This window comes from Aspergillus pseudonomiae, assembly GCF_009193645.1.
Source record: "Aspergillus pseudonomiae strain CBS 119388 unplaced genomic scaffold BDV37scaffold_3, whole genome shotgun sequence".
NCBI lineage: Eukaryota > Fungi > Ascomycota > Eurotiomycetes > Eurotiales > Aspergillaceae > Aspergillus > Aspergillus pseudonomiae.
Window position 1 is genome coordinate 526,376 of NW_022475995.1, and position 20,992 is coordinate 547,367.

Genomic DNA, 20,992 nt, shown 5'->3' on the forward strand with positions numbered 1-20,992 from the left:
GGTCTGATGACCATAAGCTCTCCTCACGTGACCATCCAAATTGTAATTCAGCGTAACCTCCAAGCATCAACCCGTGTAGACCACTCCGCAGAGTCCCTACATCAATTGCGTCCGGACTGAGGACCGACAGCCTCCAATTCCTCCTCGTCCTTCTCCTCTCTCTTCCGAATGGCTGCTTCCTTTACTCGCCTGGCGGGCAGTGCGCCCAAAAGGCTCTGTCTCCGCCCCTCCAACTTCGCCAAATACAACGCCATCCCCAGATCCCGCTCGATAGCAACGTCGCTTCCTCGTCGGCAAGCGGAGCCGACCAGCTTCCAGGCTACCAGACTTATTCCTACTGACCCCACCTTCACAAGTCTGGCTAACAAGGAAGGTCCCCAAGAACCCGATGTTGCCGCTGGTCTCGAATCCGAGAGTGAAGGGGTCGGCCGCAAAATCCGTCACTACACAGTCAACTTCGGTCCTCAGCATCCTGCTGCTCACGGCGTGCTTCGACTGATTCTGGAGATCAATGGTGAAGAGATTGTCCGCGCGGATCCTCACGTCGGATTGCTTCATCGTGGTACCGAGAAGTTGATCGAATACAAGACCTACATGCAGGCTCTGCCTTACTTCGACCGATTGGACTATGTCTCCATGATGACGAATGAACAATGTTACTCGCTGGCTGTCGAGAAGCTGCTGAACATTGAAATCCCTGAAAGAGCCAAGTATATCCGTACATTGTTCGGAGAGATGACCCGTATTCTGAACCACCTCATGTCCGTCCTTTCTCACGCTATGGATGTTGGTGCTCTTACGCCATTCCTGTGGGGTTTCGAGGAGCGTGAAAAGCTCATGGTAAGCAACATTAATTTCACCATAAGCAGATTAGACAAGGTAGTTGATGGTCAATCCCTCACATAGGAATTCTACGAGCGTGTCTCCGGTGCCCGTCTCCACGCCGCCTATGTCCGCCCCGGCGGTGTGTCCCAGGATATCCCCCTCGGCCTTCTCGACGATATCTACCAGTGGGCTACTCAGTTCGGTGACCGTATTGACGAGACCGAGGAGCTGCTCACCGATAATCGTATCTGGAAGGCCAGAACCCAGGGCGTTGGTGTTGTCAGCGCCGCTGATGCACTGAACATGAGCTTCACTGGTGTCATGCTCCGTGGCTCTGGTGTGCCATGGGATATCCGCAAGTCCCAGCCCTATGACGCTTACGACCAGGTCGAATTCGACGTCCCCGTAGGTGTCAATGGTGACTGCTACGATCGTTATCTCTGCCGTATGGAGGAGTTCCGCCAATCTCTCCGTATCATCCACCAGTGCTTGAACCAGATGCCCGCTGGCCCTGTCAAGGTCGAGGACTACAAGCTCTCGCCTCCCCCTCGCGCCGCTATGAAGGAGAACATGGAGGCCCTTATCCACCATTTCCTCCTCTTCAGCAAGGGTTACGCCGTTCCCCCCGGTGAGACCTACTCTGCCATTGAGGCCCCCAAGGGTGAGATGGGTGTTTTCCTGGTCAGTGATGGCAGCGAGAGACCCTACCGTTGCAAGATCCGTGCTCCTGGTTTTGCCCACTTGGGTGGTTTCGATCAGGTCGCTCGCGGTCACTTGCTGGCAGATGCTGTCGCCATTATTGGTAAGTCCTCATAACTCTAAAACGCCTACAACTTGTTAAGAACGCTCCGCTAATCTTCAAACCCAGGTACAATGGATCTGGTGTTCGGTGAAGTCGACCGGTAGACGAATAAAGGCAAGAGGAATCTCCAAAGCTTCTGTAAACCGACTTTGACTTGATTCTTCCAAAGAATAGAAAAGAAGCAAAGATAAAGCTCTAAAAAAAATAACCTTCCATCTACCTCCTGGTTCTTCTCCGTGCTCAACCTCATCGCGGTGATGCTGTTGGATCATCAACATTACCTCGCTGTACCAATTCCGTTTTTTAATGGCGTTGTCTATTTCCTTTGTTTGCCGACTCTACCTGAATCCCAATCTCTATCTCTTTTCTTGCCATCATCTACCCTGTGTATAGTGACCGAATTTCAAGTTACAATATCATGTGTTAACTAAATGGGGATTTTATCATTGTAGGTTTTTAGAATTGTATGTGTAACGTGCTAGCATACTACTTAATAAAATGATGGTTATATTACTAGCCTGTCTTACGTAGGGGAACAGAAACTATTATCAGTGGGTGGGGGGATATATATATATATCGGCGCGATAGTTACCCGTTTTCCAGTGATAAACAGAACGATGACAAAACTAGGAAAAGTTAAGCAACGAACGTCACAAACATGGAACTATGAGAATAAAATAAGTGATTGATAATATATGCTACTCCAAGCTAACTACTAACCCGCTCCTGAAACGCCCATAAAACATGCGCCTATGCAAATGCAACTTGAGAATGGAAATATCGACAAAGTAACGACCGAATGCATCAGTTTGAATATGTACTAGATAAGCAATCGGCAATCCTCTGAATAATCTTGGGTGATTGTGAAAGACCAGCTGTCGGAGGAGGGTAGATTGGTCCCAGAACATGCAAGAGCAGGCGTAGATGGATACCATCGCTTGAGAAACAAAAGCATGATGTTCAATATTGACAGTGAGCCACCTTTGACAGTACCATCATACACAGTTATACGTTGTCGTCATCATAGAAGAAGTTGATGTCGCGGGGCCGGCGTCGGTTGTACGAGACAAAGTCACTGTCGCCTGGAGGTCGTTCGTCGCGCGTATTTGCGGTCAGCATGCTTTGAATGCTCATGCAGACGCTCTCAACTGTTTGTACAGGTGACCAACCGGCAGAGCTTAGTAGGTCTAGGCATATGATTCCGTTGCTGTATATGTGCGGGTGGATCGGGATCGGGCGAGGGGTCTCAGATGTGCTAGGTAGCTCGATGAACTGGACTTCCGGCGGTTCTGGGCAATGGAGTCTTGCTTAGTATGATCGACGTAAAAAAAAAAAAAAAAAAAAAAAAAACAAAGGTAACACAAGGTAATGTAACACCAGGGCATAAAATCAAACATACCTATTGGGTACTTGGACGAGAATGTGAACTTGAGCCGATAGATCTGATTCTGATAAAGCGGATTCTCGTCCAAGACTCGGATATCCATCTGCCACTCTTCAAGATTCTCCGATTTGGCTATTGAAATACCTGGCGGCAGATGTTCCTTCATCTAAATTAATTCCCATAGTTAATTATTCTGTGCATAATCGACACTAGGCATGATAGTATACAGCAAAGACGTGACACTGCTATTGATTGAGGCCGTAACCTATCTTTCAAAGCGGTAGACAAAATCGGGGCGTGAGGAATAGAAGGGGATGTAGGTACCTTGAGGAGCTCCTGTTATTGCGCCAAGTTAGCCTGTGAAATATTGATTCAACGACGGGAACAATTACCTTGCTCAAGCGTTTACCCGCAAACATGGTGAGAGATATGCGTTTCAGATAGTGGGTATATTGTTCCCAGTACTGTGGAATTGATTTTTGACGAGAATCTTTCTCTTCGCACGCTAGTTACTCCCATAGGTAGCAGAATCTTTGAGCCGCAAAGATGTATGACGTCTGACTCTTAACGTGGGGCGATCCACCGCCTCGGAAATGTTGCAACGACGTGAGGAAGGTTGAAGGAAAGGAATGAAGAGGTGGACAAACACAGGACAGGATCAAAAGTCGTAGAGGCGTAAGTAATACTGCTCGGAGAAAGAGAAGAAAAGCAATAAGCCGGCCGAGGGCATATCAATGATTCAACGACCGCCTACGGGGCGTACCTTTATACACCCCCCAGCCGATCACCTGCCTGGGACTCACTTCCCCGACACACATCATATGATTGGCTCACGCACCGAATGGTCAAATGGTGGCCTGACACGTGATGCTTATCCGCCTGATAAGGTCATTCTCTAAAAGACTACGAGGGCAAGGACAAGTATATTTAATGTTTGAATAATGGAAGAAGAAAAAACTGTTGATGGTATGGACACGAAGGCAGAAAGAGACAGTGAAGCCAAAAGAGGGATTTTGAAGAACAAGCACCGAAAGCTCTCAAGAATAACAACACAGTTACTGAATACACCATTCGGATTATGGACGGGGAATCATGAAAATAATATTCACAAAGCAACTCAGATGTGTCTTGACCTCGAAACTGGTCAGGGAAGGATGAACGAGCTCTCACTTTGAACGCCATAGCATAACAGAAATTAAGTATGGGTAGTTTTCTCTCGAGCCTCACGTTCGAGTCTCTCACGTTCTTCGTTGTCCTTCTGCTCACGAACCTTTGCAAGAACAACCTCACGGAAGATAGCTCCGCGTGCAACCTTGCTCAAACTCCGCTTCTTTGTTGTACCAGCCTCGGCCTCAACATTAGCTGACGCCTCGGCCGGCGCAGATCCAGATTTGCTAGACTCCTCAGCAGAAGCTGCCATGTCAGCAGGGCTAGGGATGTCATCCTCATCCTCTTCCTGCATCTTGAGTGCCTCGATGCGGTTGGCCAGCTTGATGATCTCAATGCCTCTCCTGAGGCGAGACTTAGCAATGTAGGCGCGGATTTCAGGCAGCAAGTCACGGTCACTAGCAGATTCGCCCTTCAACCAGGGATGCTTGAGGGCCTCCTCGGATGTGACACGCTTTGATGGATCCGGCTGGAGCATCGTAAGGATGAAATCCTTGGCATCTTTTGAGACGTCTCGCCAGTAGCGGTCATGGAAAATAATCCGGCCACTACGACATTCCTCGATCAGATCGGACAGGCTCTCGGACCGGAAGGGTGAATAACCACACAGCAGGGTGTATGTGATGACACCCAGAGACCACATATCGACGGCCTTGCCGTGGCCTTGTTTGAGCATAACTTCGGGTGCGGCATATCCAAATGATCCAGCCATGCTAGTCAATACTTCACTGGGACTGTCCAACATCTTGGCAATGCCAAAGTCGGCTAGAACCAAAGGCGAGGATGGGTCACGGGTAAGGTAAAGCAAGTTTTCTGGTTTCAAGTCTAAGCGATTCAGAGTTACAGTTAGCACATGACACAGTATCATATAAGGGGAGAGCGTTGAAGGTGCAAAACGAACCTCGGTGGACAATATTCCGTTCATGCAGATAATTGACTGCGTCTAGCACTTGCCGAATGGTTTGAGATGCATCCTTCTCAGTAAACTTTCCGTAGTCGCAAATTCTATCGAACAGCTCACCACCGGTGGCCAGTTGGGTGACAATGTAGAATTTGTCCTTTGGCACCGTTAGACTATAGACACTGGTATAGCGCGGTGAAAGGCACGCACCTTGGATTCGAACCAATCGACAAAATGGACGATGTTCGGGTGATCAAGGGCTTGCAACATCTCCAACTCATCGTAAACCATCTGCTCGTTGCCCCGGACATTCTTCTTCAGGATGATTTTAACAGCAACTTTTCCACGACTGCAATCTGCCTCACGGACAATACCGTACGTTCCAGCACCAAGTGTTCTCCCAAACTTGTATAGTTGCCTAGAGCAAGCTCCCACTGGTTACTAACTGTCGAATGGCATGTCAAGGAATCATTAAACGCAGGGGAAAGGCCGTACTTTTTCTCATAACTCTCGGGCTGTCCCGACAGCTTGTTGAGCATATTAGTGACTGTAGAGCAAAGAAATAGTCAGCGCATTTGCTACAATACTTTCAAACGTCAAATCACCAAGCTTGGTAGTCCAGCGGATGAGCCAAAAACCAGGCGATGTAGTATGCTCAGACCATGTAACCACCAGGAGGTGAACAATAGCCAAAGGCTTGCGCCATTGCTCCACAGAGCTATTGCGACAGTTGACGAGAACATTTCGAAGACTTGGGAAAGTATGATCCACCCCACCAGTTGATGTAGGCAAAACAAACAGGCTTCAACGCGGGCGAGCAATCAACAAGAAATAGTAACATTTCAACCCCGCTCAATTGACAAGACGGGGTGCGAAATTGAAAAAAAAAAAGAAACTCACAACTCATTGTGTCTGAATTGTAATGACCGCCTTGAGTCACGAAAAATTAGTTGTGTGGCGAGCTAAGGCAGTAGGCTTGACGCCGATGAGACCCCGCACGTGAGGGGGTATTGGCGGGGCGGAGAGGAGATCGTTGTTAAGGGAGTCGAGAAGACAGGTTATTATAATTATCGTTCAGGTATCAGCTGGAGAAAGCTATCACAGTCAGTGAGGGGGTAATACTGCTACAAGAGAAAGTTAAAGAGATTGTGCCAGCGACGCAGATCCTCAGATGAGCCGTTGAACAGAAAAGACTTGTCTCCATGCTTGATCAGGGGGCGGGGGGTAACTGGAGTAAACAAACGGTACTATACCTACTTGAACGTTCGTTGTGAGTATAAAGAGAAAGTTAACTTCCAGTGTGAGGATACTGGAAGGACAGAAAATGGAAAAAAAGAATCAATTAAACATAAGACTGAAGTCAGCCTCAGGCGTGGATAAATATAAAAGATAATGGCGTGAAACACCAGCCCAAGAGCAAACCAGAGAAGGTGGGCATTGGGTAACGTAAGTTCACAGTCTGGCCCCTCCGATAGAGTTTAGTTCACCCCCGTGGCTGTGCTCGGATCGGATTCGGGACAGCGGATTGGCCCACCTCCGTTGCCTATTAATTTTGCATGTGGGAAAAAGGACCTCTTGCAGGCAACAGCCACAGTTTTTTCAGCCTTGTCCCACGTCGTAAGGAAGGTATTTTACCAGGCTTCCTCTTTTTCGCGCCCTTTTCCCCACAAATCTCAATAAGATCCAGGTCAATTGGGCAATAAAAATACGCGTTGAGAAAATGCACTATTGACAAGACCCATGGAAGGTCTCTTCTCCAGAGCAAAATTAGAACAGCTAGGGAATTCTAGGTACTTCGTTTTCGTATCACTGATGCCAACCCAAGTGGCTGAGTCTTTAATTTAATCTGACAGCCCTGCCGTTTTGGAGTGAGACCTGGTTGTTGATAGCCATCAACACCGGCCCAATCTAGGTGATCATCTAGTAATCCAAACCTGTTCCTTGGCCATCTTAGTTGACAATTTCGGCAGTTGTCATGGTCTATCAATCTTCCAGGGACCAAACATAGCTCAATCCGACAACAAGAGGGAACTTCCATTCCTAGTTTTGCTTTTGCCCCCAAGCTCATGGGTAGCTAGTGTTACCAGTTGAATGAGTGTATCAAATTAGCCCCAAGACATTTTGATCTAGGAGACTGAGTACATTCACCCATATATGCCCATTATATCTACGCACTTGTAAGGGGTAGACATTCTTTGACAGCTCCTTGCCAAGCTCAAGTACTAGTAATACTACATAGTTGTTGGGTCACGGGTGGATATATGACCCGCTATTGGAGCCTGGAGGTTTAACATAGCTTCCCACTGATGCAGAGATCTCATGCTCATAGAATCATGGGTACATGCCCAAATGAAGTAGGGGTTGTCAACTTTACACTTTTCAATAATCTTATTAAAGAAAGCTATTCTTTATAATATAGTTGAATAAATTATTTGTGGAGCGCGAAGCGCTCTGCAATTATTCTATTGTTCAGTAGCTAGTAACATCGGCAATAAGGAAGAAATCTATTTTACAGGGTTTGATAGAGTAAATAGAAGTATACTCGCTTCCTTATTATCCTAGTAGAGGTTAACCTTTAGTTTATATATTCACAGAGTTTCTGATTTCTGCTTTGCATATGTTCTGGTGAGCTATAGTTCAAAACGTCATTCATTATGAGAAGTGAACCCAATAACATGGGCATATACTGTACCTAATCTTATTTTCACCTCTGGTATTATAGGGCAAAAAAGGAGAAGGAAAATTAAGATTCATGAACAGATACCGGTCAGAAGAAAGATATAAACTAGCCGAGTGTCCTCAAATGACTAAATGAGGGGAGAGACAAAGTTCCTGTAGTAAATTACCCAAGATCTGTAAACCCAATCGCCATTTATGTTGAAAATATTGGAGTCGGTACATCTTAAGTAAGCACTTGACATCGATAAAGTCAGATATGAAGAAATCACATAACCAAGGCTATGTTCGCTGGGCCAGTACAACCCCATACAGGCATTATATACCCGCGTTCCCTGTAGTCGCAAGCAAGAAATGGGCGGTTGTTTGGGCCCGCTTTCAATTTACATTCGATACATGTGTCGAATGCAGCTCCACTATCGCCAGTATGTTAGTGAGGGATTCTTCTCCCCATTTTGCAATTAGTCCCAACCGAAAACAGTGTACATACTGCGTCTTGAACTCGAGTTGACCTTTTTAATTGTACGTAAGTCAAAAGAATTGTCTTTGGAATTACCATCTCAGTCTGAACACGTTGCCGAAATTCTATGGGATATAATATCGTCTATATGCCATGATATGCAGCTGACAGTAAATTTGACCATTTTAACATCAGATTGGGTGGTAGCCAAAACTGACAAATAAGATAAAATAACTACTGGAGTTCAATGAATGATTGTCAAGTTAGAACACTAGCGGAGGAGTGGAATTTGAGAATACTCCAGAGTTCGTAGATTGGCTATAGTCAAGCTGTTGGTGTTCCCTCGGGCTATGGATATAGATACTGCCTTAGGTTCAAGATCATTTAAATCTCTCCGAGCATCTTTTCTTGTGTTTCAACATCTGAATGGAAAGACCATTATAATCTGATAGGATTATCTTACACTTTGAATCCTCCATTGATGAAGACACATGAAGCTCATAAAGAGTATATCGTTCCTTTTGATATAATGAGATAACATAGATGAAACACCACATAAAAGGTGAGCGTTTTATTTCGGTTTTGGCAACAAACCGGCGAGACCCTTAATATAGGAACTGCTGTTTCATGAATGACAATTGGTAGTTATCTGGGAATTAGTATGATGAATATGTGGAAGACAATATGATCCGAGACATTCGATGATGCTCGAGTTACTGAAAATGTTGTAGCACCAAAAATAATGGAGATGAAACCAACCAATAACTCCAAGCATTACTCCCTAAATGCAGTATTCGATAATGCTCAGTAACTGGACGTGGTTGCTGAAACGAGAACATGGAATTAAGCCAAGGTAATCCGTCAGTATAATAGAACTTCTACGGAGTATTGAGAAAGCGCACTTGACAGCCAAGAAACACAATCTTAATCTACATGCCCATTCTGCCTAGATTGACGTAAATATATATTAACTTATCGTTTGCAAGCTTTATATACCCATTCTAAATGTTAGAACTCCTTCCCCCTCATACGATGAAAAAGACAGAATCGCGCGCATCAAATTTTCTATTATAGCCCACATATTATGGGCCCCCATACATTACAATTTACAAAGGGACGACCAAACAACGGCCAAAATTTGTTCTTGACAATTAAACTTGGCTTCTATGCAGATCGTGGTATATATTAAGAGAGTATCCCCTTATATGCCATGAAAACGTTTGAAATATTATACTGGTTTAGATTAGTATTCGTCAAGTGTTGATCTGAGCAGCTGACCTTTCGCTATATCCTGCTTAATAAAGTAAATCCTGGACACTTTCAATGGCAAAGCTAGTTGATCTCCCCGTCGAGATCCTTCTACTCATCCAGGAATATCTCTCCAAATCAGCACTCAATTTTTTCAGCCAAGTATGCCGGAATTTCTACTCTATTTCCAACTCTACACTTTACAAGAAGAACATTGCCGGGGCATTATGGCGAGCAACAGCAACAAGAAATGCCGAAACCATGCGCAAGCTGCTAGAATATTGTCCACGGACTAAAGAGTATGACCTGCAATATACTATATGGAGCCCCCTTGGTCACACACCTATGTCAGCAGCGGTAAATGGTGGAAGCACTGAAGTAGTTCAGGCCCTCATAGACAGCGGTTTCGACACGTCTACTAAAGACAGGAATGGCTATACACCTCTCTCAATGGCAGCATTGTATGGCCATACTGATATTATTGCAATTTTGCTGCAGACTGCTATTGACCCGGATCAGAAAGATATGTATGGTCGAACTCCTTTAAGCTGGGCCGCTGAGTATTGTCATATGGATGCTGTGGGGCTTTTGTTAAATTACGGCGCGGATCCTCATTGTCAGGATGATGATTATCACATCGTTGAAACTAGGGCAAGACAAGAAGGGCTTTACCTAGTGCCTTTCTTCTTGATGAACCATGAACGGTTATATAAGCGACCCATCCCTCGGAAGCCTATAGAATGGGCTGAGCGAAATGATTGTGCGACTGTTTTTGAGCTGTTACAGCAAAGAAAAGGAAATGAGAAAAAGATCCCCTACATATTCAAATTGATTGTGCACTAGCTCATTCTTGTTGGATTTAAAGCCAAAAGTTTCCCATAATAGCATCGTGATTCGCTAGTAAGCAACTAGTTTCAAAATATGATGGGGCGGTGAGGAATGGCAGTATTTTCATACCGTAGCATCTTCCCCCACTCTTTCAACTTGATAATTCGACAAAAAACTGGCGCCTGTTGAAGAATGACTGCCATTTCGCCTGTGGCGGACCCTCTCGCCGTCTTACCTCCTGAGATAGTTCTACGCATCTTGGAGTTCACCCCAGTCTCCGCCGTCGCATCTCTTACCGCAGTCTCCAAGGCTTGGCATGAATTTATCGACGTCACGCATCAAGAGGCCATCTACAACTCCGATTCCAAAACCGCCCAACCGCCAGGAGGGAACCGTGATTTCTCGTTTCTTTCGGACAATACCAGTTTCACAAAACTATTTGATGATATAGCGTCATGGAAGGATCTTTGTAAGCGCCAGACACTGCTCGCTCGTAACTGGGCCGAGTCCCAACCAGTTTGCCGGGAGTCAGTGGTGCAAATCGGCAACGACCCTGTCTGGCGATTTCGACCGGACTTCAAGCGTCGGTTCTTCGTTTCTACATCCCATGCGGGTGGGTTAAATGTCACTGATATGGATACGGGCCAGATTCTGTGGCGTCTTCCTTCCACGTTAGATAGTGACGAGGATGCGGTTCGTCCATACGCGCACCTGGAGTATCAGGACGGGATGGCTGTATTTGATCGCGAAGGGGATGCTGTCGAGGTATGGCAGGCAGGGCTAGAAGGCGCAGCACGTGGAGAGTTCCGGCGTATCGCGGTCTTGAATCACGATTGTCAGACAAGAGGCTTTCAGTTGTCTTACTGGACACTCTGCGTAGTGTCTAGCCAGGGACAGGGTTTTGTGTATGACATGACACAACGACCTCCCAAGTTGACCACCCATGTTGAGATCGAGCATGGCGCCATTGGTCATTTAGACCAAAGCAAAGATGCCGTGATTTACTCCATGGGGCCGGGAGGCTATCATGCCTATGACAAACAGTCAGGTGCGTTTTTAGGTGCTTTGCAGCCGTCTCATTGTACCGACAAGTATCATATACGTCCACCGGCTGTTAGTTCTATCTCGGCGAGCGCGGCACTAGCGGGAGCGATGCGACACTTTCCGCCAAATCGAACATTTCCTCTTGGAGCACCTCGCAAAGATAGCCTGATACCACTCAAGATTGCCAAAGGCCCCCTCCCACCGCCCAGTGACCCTGGGCATGTCAGGCATGGTGAGGACGAGTGGGGAGCTGGCATGTTGCACGGCAACGTTTTCGTCGGCTTCTCACGCGCTGGCCGTGTCTTCATTTGTGCCGACTGGCGCAAAGCTCTGCACGGCCCAGGTAGTCTCGCAGCGCACAGCTCCCTAATTGAATGCGAGTCGGATGGGTCAGGCTTTGACCTGGGTGGCTGGTTATCTGTGCACAACCACCGCCTGATGTTCGAAATCGAAGACCGGATTTATATTGTGGCACTTGACGATGATAATAGAATTCAAGACATCGATTGTCCCGCTCGCGCTTCATATTCACTTCTCACTAGCTCTGCGCCGCAGCTCGCTGTGCCGGTTAGTTTCATGGCATTGTATGATGATGCGATAATGACCACTTACACTGTATGTTCCACTACAATGGCCAATGCAAAGATGCAAACAAGAAAAGTTAATATCAAGACCTGCAGGCACTCGGTTGGCGCCAACCACTCCCAGGCGATGCGGCTCCCCAAGAACATGAAGGTCACACCCGCCTCTTCCCGACTAAAGCCATCCGCATCGTCAGCTTAGCCCCGGACCTTTCTGATGACAAGTCTTCAGCCGATACAGCCCAAGCCACAACAGCGGTGAGCTCTTCGGCGCCAGAGGCTTGGCGCTCGCCAACACAAGCTGGCCTGCTGCAGTTGGTTAGTATGCTGGGTAACGAGCTTGATGACTTCGATGATGGGCTGGAGATGATGGAAACAGGAGATGACGATGGGGAGTGGGAGGATACGGATGAGACTGAGAATGAGGACCATGATCAGGAGTAGACGGCTGCACGTGCACCTGAATCAACCTACACCTGAGTCCTAAACAAGGTTTGCATCTAAGCATCGCCTTTCTCCTGGCTGATCTTGACCCTCCTGGTGTATCCAGAACAAGCGACTGATCATGGCACGTGGACTGCGCCCGTGCACCGATAAGATAAAGAGGGCGTCGAGGCATATCATGGAGACCTTGTCTATCCCAAGGACGCTGTTGAACAGTCCTGCACACAAGGTGGATGCCAATTTTTCGAGGGGTAGACAAAGGTACGAAACCTGACCTGTCCCTGTGCGAGACTACAGGTACAGTGAAAATACGCCGGTTTACAGTCTGTGGATAATACGGAGCAATATCCAACGCAGAACGACATCGAATGAATATCATAATGAAATCAAAAGATATCGATATTTTTTTTGCCGGTCAAGCTTTCAACTCTATCTCTAGTGGAGAGTCAATTCAAGCAACAAATACAATAAAGCAGCTGCGAACAGATGGAGACTACGACCGAGGAATCACAGGATACATTTAGAGCACAGCGCTCACCCTTGGACTTCGTAGTAGAAGCTCAATCGGCAGGATCAAACGGTGGCTTGACAGCTGCTCAGGAGAATAGCACGAAGAATAGTGCTAGTAAGTACAATAGAAAGGTTTGGATTTAGTAGAGCGACAATATCAGCCTTACCATCTGCTCAGAATCACAAAAAAACATCAATCACTTGTTATTTACACTGACGCGCCAGGATATAAGCACTGGAATAGCTCCAGAAACTGTTGACACCTACAGTGTGAGTAGAATAGACAACGGGCCATCCTATAGGTATTTCTGAACAGCCAGTGTTTAAGAACGAGCTTACTTCCTCAGAGTCTTTGGCGCAGATCGCGAGCGCCAATGCGTCAGCTTCAGATAAAGAGTCACCTGGACTCAAGACATTCAGACCTAAAACCATTATTAGCAAATAGCGAAGTACACATATTCTTAGAGCTAATCTACAAAAACACTGGCTTCAACCATACCAATACAGATCATCGCAAGATAGCAAAAACTAGTTTAGCGCTTCAAGGCCATGCTCAGACACAGTAAGCAGTATTTAACGCTTTGCTAGGTGGACCGCTGCATGGCTGAAGCTAATTAGCCGATTCATAGTCGAACGTTAGATGCAGAATGTGACGGAAAACCTGGCTCATCATCTAGGGGAGCTGACTGGGTCGGGCAATGGAGGCTCTTGAGACTTATCATAGATTGCATAAATCCTGCAATGAAGATAGTAGTTACGGTATCTAGTAAAAGTTTACATTCGCGTCTATATTTCACGCACGTTTATGAGTGGTAGAAGGTAATAATGCTGAGATAGGCTACGTATAGGCCGGTATTCACAAGGGGAGACTAAAGGTTTTATTGACTGGTGGGCGTTGAGTCAGGTGAAAGGGATTGGTGTACTTCAAGTTTTGTCCACCAGGCACCAAAAAGCCAATTTTAGACCGGACCATCGCTCGCCGTATGCGAGATAAGTCTCAATCAAAGGGCTTCAAACAAAGACTGTCAAGTCCAAGTTTCGGAAAAACGAGGCTGAAGAGTATACTGAAACATCTCGAGTCAACTGCACATGGTTCGACATAGCGGCTTAGTGTCAACGCTCCAACAAAGTAACGCATACTTGAGGCATTCAAAGAAGATCCCTTGGGATATTTGAACATAGAAACACCCTGAAAGTGAACCGAGAAAATGATAAATACCCCAAGTCAGCTCATAATCCCGCCTTCGATCCAGAAATCCCGAGCCCGGTAGCTATTTTAACTATTCTAATAAGAACCTGTACTGAAGCCAGCGATGCTTGCTTTTCTGTTACTATCAATATTATATACTGCGTGCGCCACGTCCAATGTACTGGAGCAATGCAGCAGGCTCGAACTGATTAAAGGCCACTCCCTATGGCGTCAATCACCCGTTTGGTCCCTAGACCTGAACGACTGCTATGCCAACGGCCAAGACTCACACAGGTTGGAGTACAAGCCATAGTATGTATCTTACTCTATGCCGTGTCTGTCTAATCGCATGTAGCTAATCATTCCTAGCGGCAACGCGTTTGACAAAGATTGCCGGCATTGCACCATATCTCAGCACGACTACATAATAAGCTGTGAGTGCAGGCATGGAGACCAAGAGGCTCGAATGAAAGTGGCACATCTCAGTGAGTATTCTCCATCCCTATGTCCTGATATACAACCTAATCTTGTCTTAGACGAGGTTATACGATATGAGAGCGGTAGCATGGCTTGTCTCCCGCCGAGTTCGTTTCGGACGACGCTCGGGGTGTCATCGTCGTCGTCGTCGGATACTCGTACCGATGGCGCAACGACAACATTAAGAATGAGATCACCGAGGGCGCCAGAAACAGAAGCGAGCTCGAGATCAACTGCCATGACAACTACGACAGCGATCGCGGAATCAGGCCGCAAGTTACGGGGTGGAATAGAAGGACTGGCCTCAGCAGCTGCATCAGTTTGGGCAGACACACCAGGACTTTTTCCAGATGACGTGGCGTCGTTGCTACAAGGACCATTTAGTTCAAGCTGCAAAGATATTCAACTCCACGACAAGTCGTTCTTGAAAGCAACTTGCACAAAAGGAACGGGAAGAGAAATGTTAGAGAGCAAGCTGGACCTGAATGAATGTTTCAAAATAGCTCCATACGCCGAAATGGAGCCATCCTCTAGGTATGGCAGCTGTTGATAAAGACCCTCATTTAAGCCTTTGTTTGAGCCCTTGACCTAACTGATACAGGGGAGCCGCCTTCGACTGTTGTAGCGAATGTCACTTGACAAATGTCACCTTTGTCACATGTGACGGGTGTAGAGACGGGTGGCATCATGTTAGCTCTCTAAGAAAAACCGCGGACCTGGGTAAGTACTGGCCTTGTTATGAATGAATACAATGAAACCCGCTCTGATAAGACCATAGCCAAGATTGTAATTATCCGCAACGGGGTGTTGGGCTGTTTCGAGCACTCTGGTAGTGTAGAACCTCTCTAGACAGGCAAACGCAGTGGATCTCCGCATGCTGCCATGGTAATTGCACCAGTGTAGTCACAAGAAGCTATTGATACTAAAGAAATGATCATTGCTCGAAGAGATTGTATTCTGGATCGGTAGGAGATGCTGTGTTCCTCAGGGAGTTCGAATGTGGAATATGGAGTGTCATATCATAGCAGCTTATAACCAATAGCGATCTGTTAAGCAGAAAAGCAGTTATCTCAGAATGCTCTGAGGATTCAACCACATTTACAATTCAAAGTCTTCTCAGACTTTTCTTCAATTTTAGACAAGACCATCCGAGACAAGATCTCTTTGTATCTCCTGAACCACACTGTCACATCCTCGAAGGGATATCATGTCTCAGAAATTGGACCACCGTCACAACTTCAAAAAAAGCAGCTTTGTATTCGAGACATTGATAAAGAACACTGTAAATACCTTCAAACACTCATCACAAAAGTCTTAGGTACCATCGCGGTAAATGAGCCGAGGACAGAGATAAATAGCCCGACCTGGACCCTTCCACTATATGTATATACCCATCATCGATAGGAAATATCCTATTTACTACGCTTGCTGCCTAAATACTCACCAAACAAACACCTGCAATGCTCCTCTGCATCCTTCTCCTCATCTCGACAATTGTTTTAATCCCAAGCTTGAGGCAAACTCTACTGGGTTATTCCTAAATGTATCTTGTGAGTTCCTTAGCGATGGCAAAATACACACTAAAACAACTGCTCTGGACCTGAACAAATGCTACGCCATCGAGGAAGGTTCAGAGAACCTAGAACTGGTGACCAAGCATCTATATCCCCCTCCCGGGCTCCTTGCAACACATCCATGGATATGACGGCTAACCCCGACTAGTGGAAATGCATTTAAAAAGGGATGCGAACATTCCGAGCTGGATGGATGGCGCCTGCAGTGTATGTATAAAAATAATAATAATAAAAAAAAAAAACGCTCAAGTGAGTAAGTATCACTAGTACTAGTATATTGACTGTATCTGTCTAACTGCCCCACAGATAATGGCGTCCGAATTAACGGGGGTGAGCTGAAATGTGGCCCACCTGATCCTACAACGTCTCAAGGAGGATCGATGTCTCTTATGAATACCGAGGTCCCGAAAGAAACTACTTCTACTGCGTCGTCGGTGACTACTACTGGAACTACGACTAGTAAGATCCCGACCTCAATCTCGACTGCGGTATCGACTAAGAGGGGTGGCAGTACATAGAGGGTACCTGGTGATTTTGTTGCCAGTCTTGGCGGGGACACTGTCATTGTCATTCATGTGGTAGTTGACTGGGAGAACGGGCATAGATTAAGACTGGAGAGCTAGTTAGCAAGCGACGACGCGCCATGATTGATCGAGATCGCAATTGACACAAGCCTCGAAGAAAACTCCCTAATATTCCTCATCCAGAGTGAATTGAAAGTTATATGTTCAGTCATCTATAAAGACCCGAGCCAGGGCGATAGAAGCCCTACTAGATAGAAGATCAGCTCTAGCCGATACGTAGTGAGATCTCGCACTCCATGCACAGCAAATGTTAGGATTCAACCACGGGTAGCCTCCAAAACCTCCGCAAATCTTCCTTCAACTTCAAACAAGGCCACCCGAGATGTAATTCTGCGGCGGATAACAAATCCAAGAGAACCTTTGTTTCCCTCGGGTCATGGAATAGTTCGCCGCATAACCCAATCGCCAAGCCTGCAATAGATCGGGTAGTATGGAACTCAGGATTTGTGAGAGCAACCCCACATATGACTCGAACGCACTCCCGTATCTTGTCATCATTATCTTGCATACGACGCAATCGCCCAATTCGAAGTGCTGTGGCATCTGGATCAGACGCCAAGAGGAGGATGCGGCATAGTTCCAAATACAGACGGGCCGCGACGTGACAGTCGTTACAATACCAGATCTTAGGGAAGCAACTAGATGGTGGATTCTTCGTTTCGCTATAAATCGGCATGAAGGAATTCGGCCTGCTGTCTTCCCAGCCCTGGACGTACTGCATAAGATCGTTCCAGCGATCCTTGGTCCTGAACATGACGTCCCCATACACAAAGTCGGTTATCTTGGCCGCGTGGGCGATGATCCGGTACGTCCACATTGATTCAGAAGTCGGACCCAGTGACGTGTCGATATTGCAGTGATCAGTGAAAGACCCCACCGGCCGTTGTGTCAAGTTAGCGACGAAGATCTCTTGTCGCAAGACCACGATCAAGGCTGCATCTGTGAAGCTTGATGTGCAGATATTTCCTTCTTTGATTCGAACAAGGATATGGGCAGATAGGGTGTGGGAGTCTACGACTTCCCTGGGAGAAGGCTCTGCATGTGACGACTTAATATATGTTCTTTGGTAAGTGCAGGATTTCAGAACAAGGTTCCACACACCTGTCATTTCTTCAGAGAGACGAAGAATTACTGCCGATGCAAAAAGTGACTCATCTAATGTCTTCTGAGAGTCATCAAGGGCGGATATCAATGATTCAAGACAGTATTGTTGGTATTCATCCGCAATAGATTGCTCGCGCTCTGAATGCGATCGCTGATGTCTAGCAGCCACTGTTAGGACGGCATACAAAAGGATAGGATTACTAGACGCAGAGCTGGCGATGTATGTATAAAAATGCCGCTTCGGGTCGCAGTAGTCAAACTACGTAAAGTCGCAAAGAGCACGGTTAGCCATGCTCTAAAGTTACGATGAAGTCAGGGAATACCTACCCAAGGAGAGAGGGACGTCATGAAGTATTTGAAAAGAGACGCCTCATATTCACTTTTTAAGGGCGAAAGGAGAGATTGTGACCCGACGGGGTATGATGTCGGTACCTGTGAAGGAGAATATTGGAACGACTGCTGATAGTCGCTATGTTCCGCTGGCCTGCTGTTGGATTGACCATTGTTGTCAAAGTCTGCATTGTTCTCGCTAATAAAAGTAATGTTGCTTGCCGGAAGGCTAGGCTGGATTTGATGATCCCCCGAATCGTTCTCTGCAGAGGTGTACTCAACAAAGCGGAACATGCTATCCTTGCAGCTTGTGCATGGCTCATTTGCCCGCCGGCAACCATGGCAAGAATTGCCACCTGAGCCTCCTTTGCCTTTATCGTGTTAGCCGTCGTGACTTGAGTCACTATATACGGTAGCTTACATCGTATATGACGAGTCCGACACCGGTCACTCAGGATTTATCAGTATAGTTTCCACGGCCTGAAATCTGTATGTTGTGGAATAGTTGAGTGGGAAATCTACACACCAAGCTTTATGACGCCCCAAACGGGTTCTACTGGTGGATTGAACTGGCGAACGATTGTTACCACTCATAGAAGACCAGCTAACGTCATGGAATAAGTGCCACGCAGTGGAAAAGATGGATGGAAACTGATAAGCGTTTTGATAATGAGTGGGGAACCTTCGGAAAGAGATATACTAGTACAGGGTCATGTGATGGGTCTGAAACCACCCAGAATATAGAGCTAAACATTACTACCTTCAAATTGCAATTGAGGGTAGTTATAGAATATCACGATACCTCTAAATGAGTAGTAAACAATGTACGTCACCGCTATATAAAGGTTCAGCCAATATAAATTCCCATACTGATAGCTTCTGGCCTTAAACCAGTAGATTCCTGCAGTTTACTTTCGTGAGACTACGTATATTCTTCGCTGATACAATTTACGGAGGGTCCTGAAGCAAGTGAAATATTTCTCCAAGCTCTGTTCCGTTTCTCTGAGAGTGCAATTTAAATTATTGATCATCTAACCATATCTCGATTAGATAGCGTCTTGTAATACGTGTATGCTGTTCTTTTAGCGCATTCTACTCTAAACTTATTCCAGTTAACTGCTCCATTATAAATATTATCTATAATGGTCAGTTTTATACCATTTCGTCTTTAAATCCTCTTATATTACCATCGAATCCTCTTTAACCTAGAGTCATACTGAAGTTGATCAACTGTGGTGAGTGCTTTGAAATCGATATTAATAATCATAGAAAATTATAAACCTTTCATACATGGCCAGGAAACTGTTTCTTGCCGCCTCTGATACAATCTTGAGAGGCGATTTGTCACTGCCTATTTACTGACCACTGCTATATAGCCCTTTGTTGTCGGACATGTACAAGTGGATAAACAAGAAAAACCGCCCCAAGGGCCATGCAACAAGCCGCGAAGATCTGCAAAGGTAGCCAGTCCGACTCGTCCGTCATATTACCCACCAACGCCCCCCCAATAGGCCCCCCAAACAAAACCCCCAGCCCAACGCTAGCCCAGTACATCCCCGTCCTTGCCCCCAATACCGAAAACGACGCGCAAAGCAACGGAAGCATCGCTCCGGGCATCGATACAATGATGCTGGATGTGAGGCCCCAGAAGACAGACCAGACGATGACACCCACCTTTGAACTCACTGCAACCCAGCAGAAGAGCAGACAGGCGCTGGCAGCTAGACCTGCAGTGCATGTTTCGAATGGTCCAATTCTCACTGCGAGGAGCCCGGCGAAGAGACGGCCAAAGACAGACGCCCCGTTCACGATAGAGATGAGATAGAAGGGTAGGTCTGTGTTGTGAAGGGCTAGGATGGCAGTTTCGGCGAACAAAGGGAGGTAGATTAATGGGAGATAGTAGGCGACGCCGGCAAGAAAGGCGGAGATAATGGCTAGGACGAATGGAGGCTCGGTAAGCGCTGAACGATCGAACCATTGTCGGATGGTAGTGTTCTGGACAGTCTTGTAGGGTAAAATAGCCCAGGATAAGAGATAGGTTGCGAAAACGACAAAGGCAATGCTGCGGACTGCCCAGGGGAATCCTACGCTGGACAAGAGTTGGCGGAACATGATCGGGTAGATCACGCCGCCTGTTCATTGCAACTAGAATCTGAGATTATTTTTGAAAACATGATAGCAAGGCGACATACCTATGCCAGTGGCGGACGCAATGAGCCCTATAAATTTGGCGCGGCGAAACTCTTGTAAGCTCGCGGTCGCGGCAGCAATGCTGGGAACGTAGAGCATGCCCCCGCCCAGACCAATGCAGATACCCTGAGAAAGAAAGACCTGGTAGTATTTTGTCGAAAGGCTGATCATCATTAACCCGAAAACCTCTAACAGGCTGCCTGCCACGACCAACGACCGGAAATAGCCGTAATCGAAGAGAGGGCCGGTTATGATGCCGCTAAATAACAGCAGGAAGCCGCTGACGGTTGAAATCCAGGATATCTCAGAGCTGGATCTGTCCGGGAACTGCACCTGTTCCCAATATGTTTGGAAGACTCCAAATGCAAGAAGAAGGCCCCTGCCAAGTTAGTTAGGCCATTCAGTGAGACTGACAATGAAGGGACACAATCTGCTCCATAGGAGCAACCAACCATGTGTTCAGGAATACTACAAAGGCATTCAAAACTTGCATCCACTGTTGCGTCGTCAGGGTAGGTGATGTAGCTGGTTCAGAGGGAGAGTCTGCCTCCGTCGTTAAATGACTACTCGCCTCCAAGTGTTGCTGGCTTGATATCTCCGGAGGCATGTTGTGAGACCGTGATTACGTTCTTTGTGTTCTAAGGATGATCCTTGTGGCGAGGAAAAATTCAACT

The 20,992-nt window shown here is 46.6% G+C and overlaps 7 protein-coding genes across 7 annotated transcripts; 3 read left to right on the forward strand and 4 right to left on the reverse strand.

Moving 5' to 3' along the window:
* Positions 1-86: 86 nt before the first annotated feature.
* BDV37DRAFT_237131 (NADH-quinone oxidoreductase subunit D) lies at positions 87-2,128 on the forward strand. Its single transcript, XM_032080689.1, has 3 exons — positions 87-840; positions 907-1,627; positions 1,694-2,128. The coding sequence occupies exons 1-3, from the start codon at positions 169-171 to the stop codon at positions 1,729-1,731; spliced, it is 1,431 nt and encodes a 476-aa protein (XP_031946613.1). The 5' UTR covers positions 87-168; the 3' UTR covers positions 1,732-2,128.
* Positions 2,120-3,787, reverse strand: BDV37DRAFT_237133 (ubiquitin-conjugating enzyme E2). Its single transcript, XM_032080690.1, has 4 exons — positions 3,404-3,787; positions 3,336-3,347; positions 3,027-3,177; positions 2,120-2,916 (listed from the first exon to the last, which is right to left on the reverse strand). The coding sequence occupies exons 1-4, from the start codon at positions 3,428-3,430 to the stop codon at positions 2,633-2,635; spliced, it is 474 nt and encodes a 157-aa protein (XP_031946614.1). The 5' UTR covers positions 3,431-3,787; the 3' UTR covers positions 2,120-2,632.
* BDV37DRAFT_237140 (serine/threonine-protein kinase) lies at positions 3,788-6,482 on the reverse strand. The gene is made up of 6 exons (XM_032080691.1): positions 6,337-6,482; positions 5,980-6,174; positions 5,575-5,626; positions 5,290-5,497; positions 5,080-5,236; positions 3,788-5,003 (listed from the first exon to the last, which is right to left on the reverse strand). Exons 2-6 carry the CDS (start codon positions 5,984-5,986, stop codon positions 4,207-4,209), a joined length of 1,221 nt encoding a protein of 406 aa, XP_031946615.1. The 5' UTR covers positions 5,987-6,174; positions 6,337-6,482; the 3' UTR covers positions 3,788-4,206.
* Positions 6,483-9,538: 3,056 nt separating this feature from the next.
* BDV37DRAFT_267996 (ankyrin repeat-containing domain protein) lies at positions 9,539-10,295 on the forward strand (the record flags this gene model as incomplete). The annotated part of the gene is made up of 2 exons (XM_032084104.1): positions 9,539-10,242; positions 10,274-10,295. The coding sequence occupies 2 exons, from the start codon at positions 9,539-9,541 to the stop codon at positions 10,293-10,295; spliced, it is 726 nt and encodes a 241-aa protein (XP_031946616.1).
* Positions 10,296-10,428: 133 nt separating this feature from the next.
* On the forward strand, positions 10,429-12,456 carry BDV37DRAFT_111160 (F-box protein). The gene is made up of 2 exons (XM_032078375.1): positions 10,429-11,950; positions 12,016-12,456. The coding sequence occupies exons 1-2, from the start codon at positions 10,484-10,486 to the stop codon at positions 12,358-12,360; spliced, it is 1,812 nt and encodes a 603-aa protein (XP_031946617.1). The 5' UTR covers positions 10,429-10,483; the 3' UTR covers positions 12,361-12,456.
* A 4,334-nt stretch (positions 12,457-16,790) lies between these two features.
* On the reverse strand, positions 16,791-18,718 carry BDV37DRAFT_237145 (uncharacterized protein). Its single transcript, XM_032080692.1, has 5 exons — positions 18,655-18,718; positions 18,550-18,578; positions 18,126-18,499; positions 17,796-18,057; positions 16,791-17,729 (listed from the first exon to the last, which is right to left on the reverse strand). Exons 3-5 carry the CDS (start codon positions 18,420-18,422, stop codon positions 16,945-16,947), a joined length of 1,344 nt encoding a protein of 447 aa, XP_031946618.1. The 5' UTR covers positions 18,423-18,499; positions 18,550-18,578; positions 18,655-18,718; the 3' UTR covers positions 16,791-16,944.
* A 778-nt stretch (positions 18,719-19,496) lies between these two features.
* Positions 19,497-20,925, reverse strand: BDV37DRAFT_278258 (putative MFS monocarboxylate transporter; the record flags this gene model as incomplete). Its single annotated transcript, XM_032086000.1, has 3 exons — positions 19,497-20,260; positions 20,321-20,697; positions 20,771-20,925. 3 exons carry the CDS (start codon positions 20,923-20,925, stop codon positions 19,497-19,499), a joined length of 1,296 nt encoding a protein of 431 aa, XP_031946619.1.
* Between the last annotated feature and the right edge of the window lie 67 nt (positions 20,926-20,992).

Excerpts from the sequence above, each read along its gene's own strand:
- BDV37DRAFT_237145 (XM_032080692.1), bottom strand. The coding sequence starts at position 18,422 with ATGTTCCGCTTTGTTGAGTACACCTCTGCAGAGAACGATTCGGGGGAT. Across the intron at positions 18,058-18,125 it reads TGACGTCCCTCTCTCCTTGG|TTTGACTACTGCGACCCGAA; the intron begins GTAGGTATTCCC and ends GACTTTACGTAG. Across the intron at positions 17,730-17,795 it reads TCTCTCTGAAGAAATGACAG|AGCCTTCTCCCAGGGAAGTC; the intron begins GTGTGTGGAACC and ends CGTCACATGCAG.
- BDV37DRAFT_237140 (XM_032080691.1), bottom strand. Across the intron at positions 5,498-5,574 it reads CCCGAGAGTTATGAGAAAAA|GCAACTATACAAGTTTGGGA; the intron begins GTACGGCCTTTC and ends AGCTTGCTCTAG. Across the intron at positions 5,237-5,289 it reads TCGATTGGTTCGAATCCAAG|GACAAATTCTACATTGTCAC; the intron begins GTGCGTGCCTTT and ends ACGGTGCCAAAG.
- BDV37DRAFT_237133 (XM_032080690.1), bottom strand. The coding sequence starts at position 3,430 with ATGTTTGCGGGTAAACGCTTGAGCAAG. Across the intron at positions 2,917-3,026 it reads CTCGTCCAAGTACCCAATAG|AACCGCCGGAAGTCCAGTTC; the intron begins GTATGTTTGATT and ends TCCATTGCCCAG.
- BDV37DRAFT_237131 (XM_032080689.1), top strand. The coding sequence starts at position 169 with ATGGCTGCTTCCTTTACTCGCCTGGCGGGCAGTGCGCCCAAAAGGCTC. Across the intron at positions 841-906 it reads AGGAGCGTGAAAAGCTCATG|GAATTCTACGAGCGTGTCTC; the intron begins GTAAGCAACATT and ends TCCCTCACATAG. Across the intron at positions 1,628-1,693 it reads AGATGCTGTCGCCATTATTG|GTACAATGGATCTGGTGTTC; the intron begins GTAAGTCCTCAT and ends CTTCAAACCCAG.
- BDV37DRAFT_111160 (XM_032078375.1), top strand. The coding sequence starts at position 10,484 with ATGACTGCCATTTCGCCTGTGGCGGACCCTCTCGCCGTCTTACCTCCT. Across the intron at positions 11,951-12,015 it reads CGATAATGACCACTTACACT|GCACTCGGTTGGCGCCAACC; the intron begins GTATGTTCCACT and ends CAAGACCTGCAG.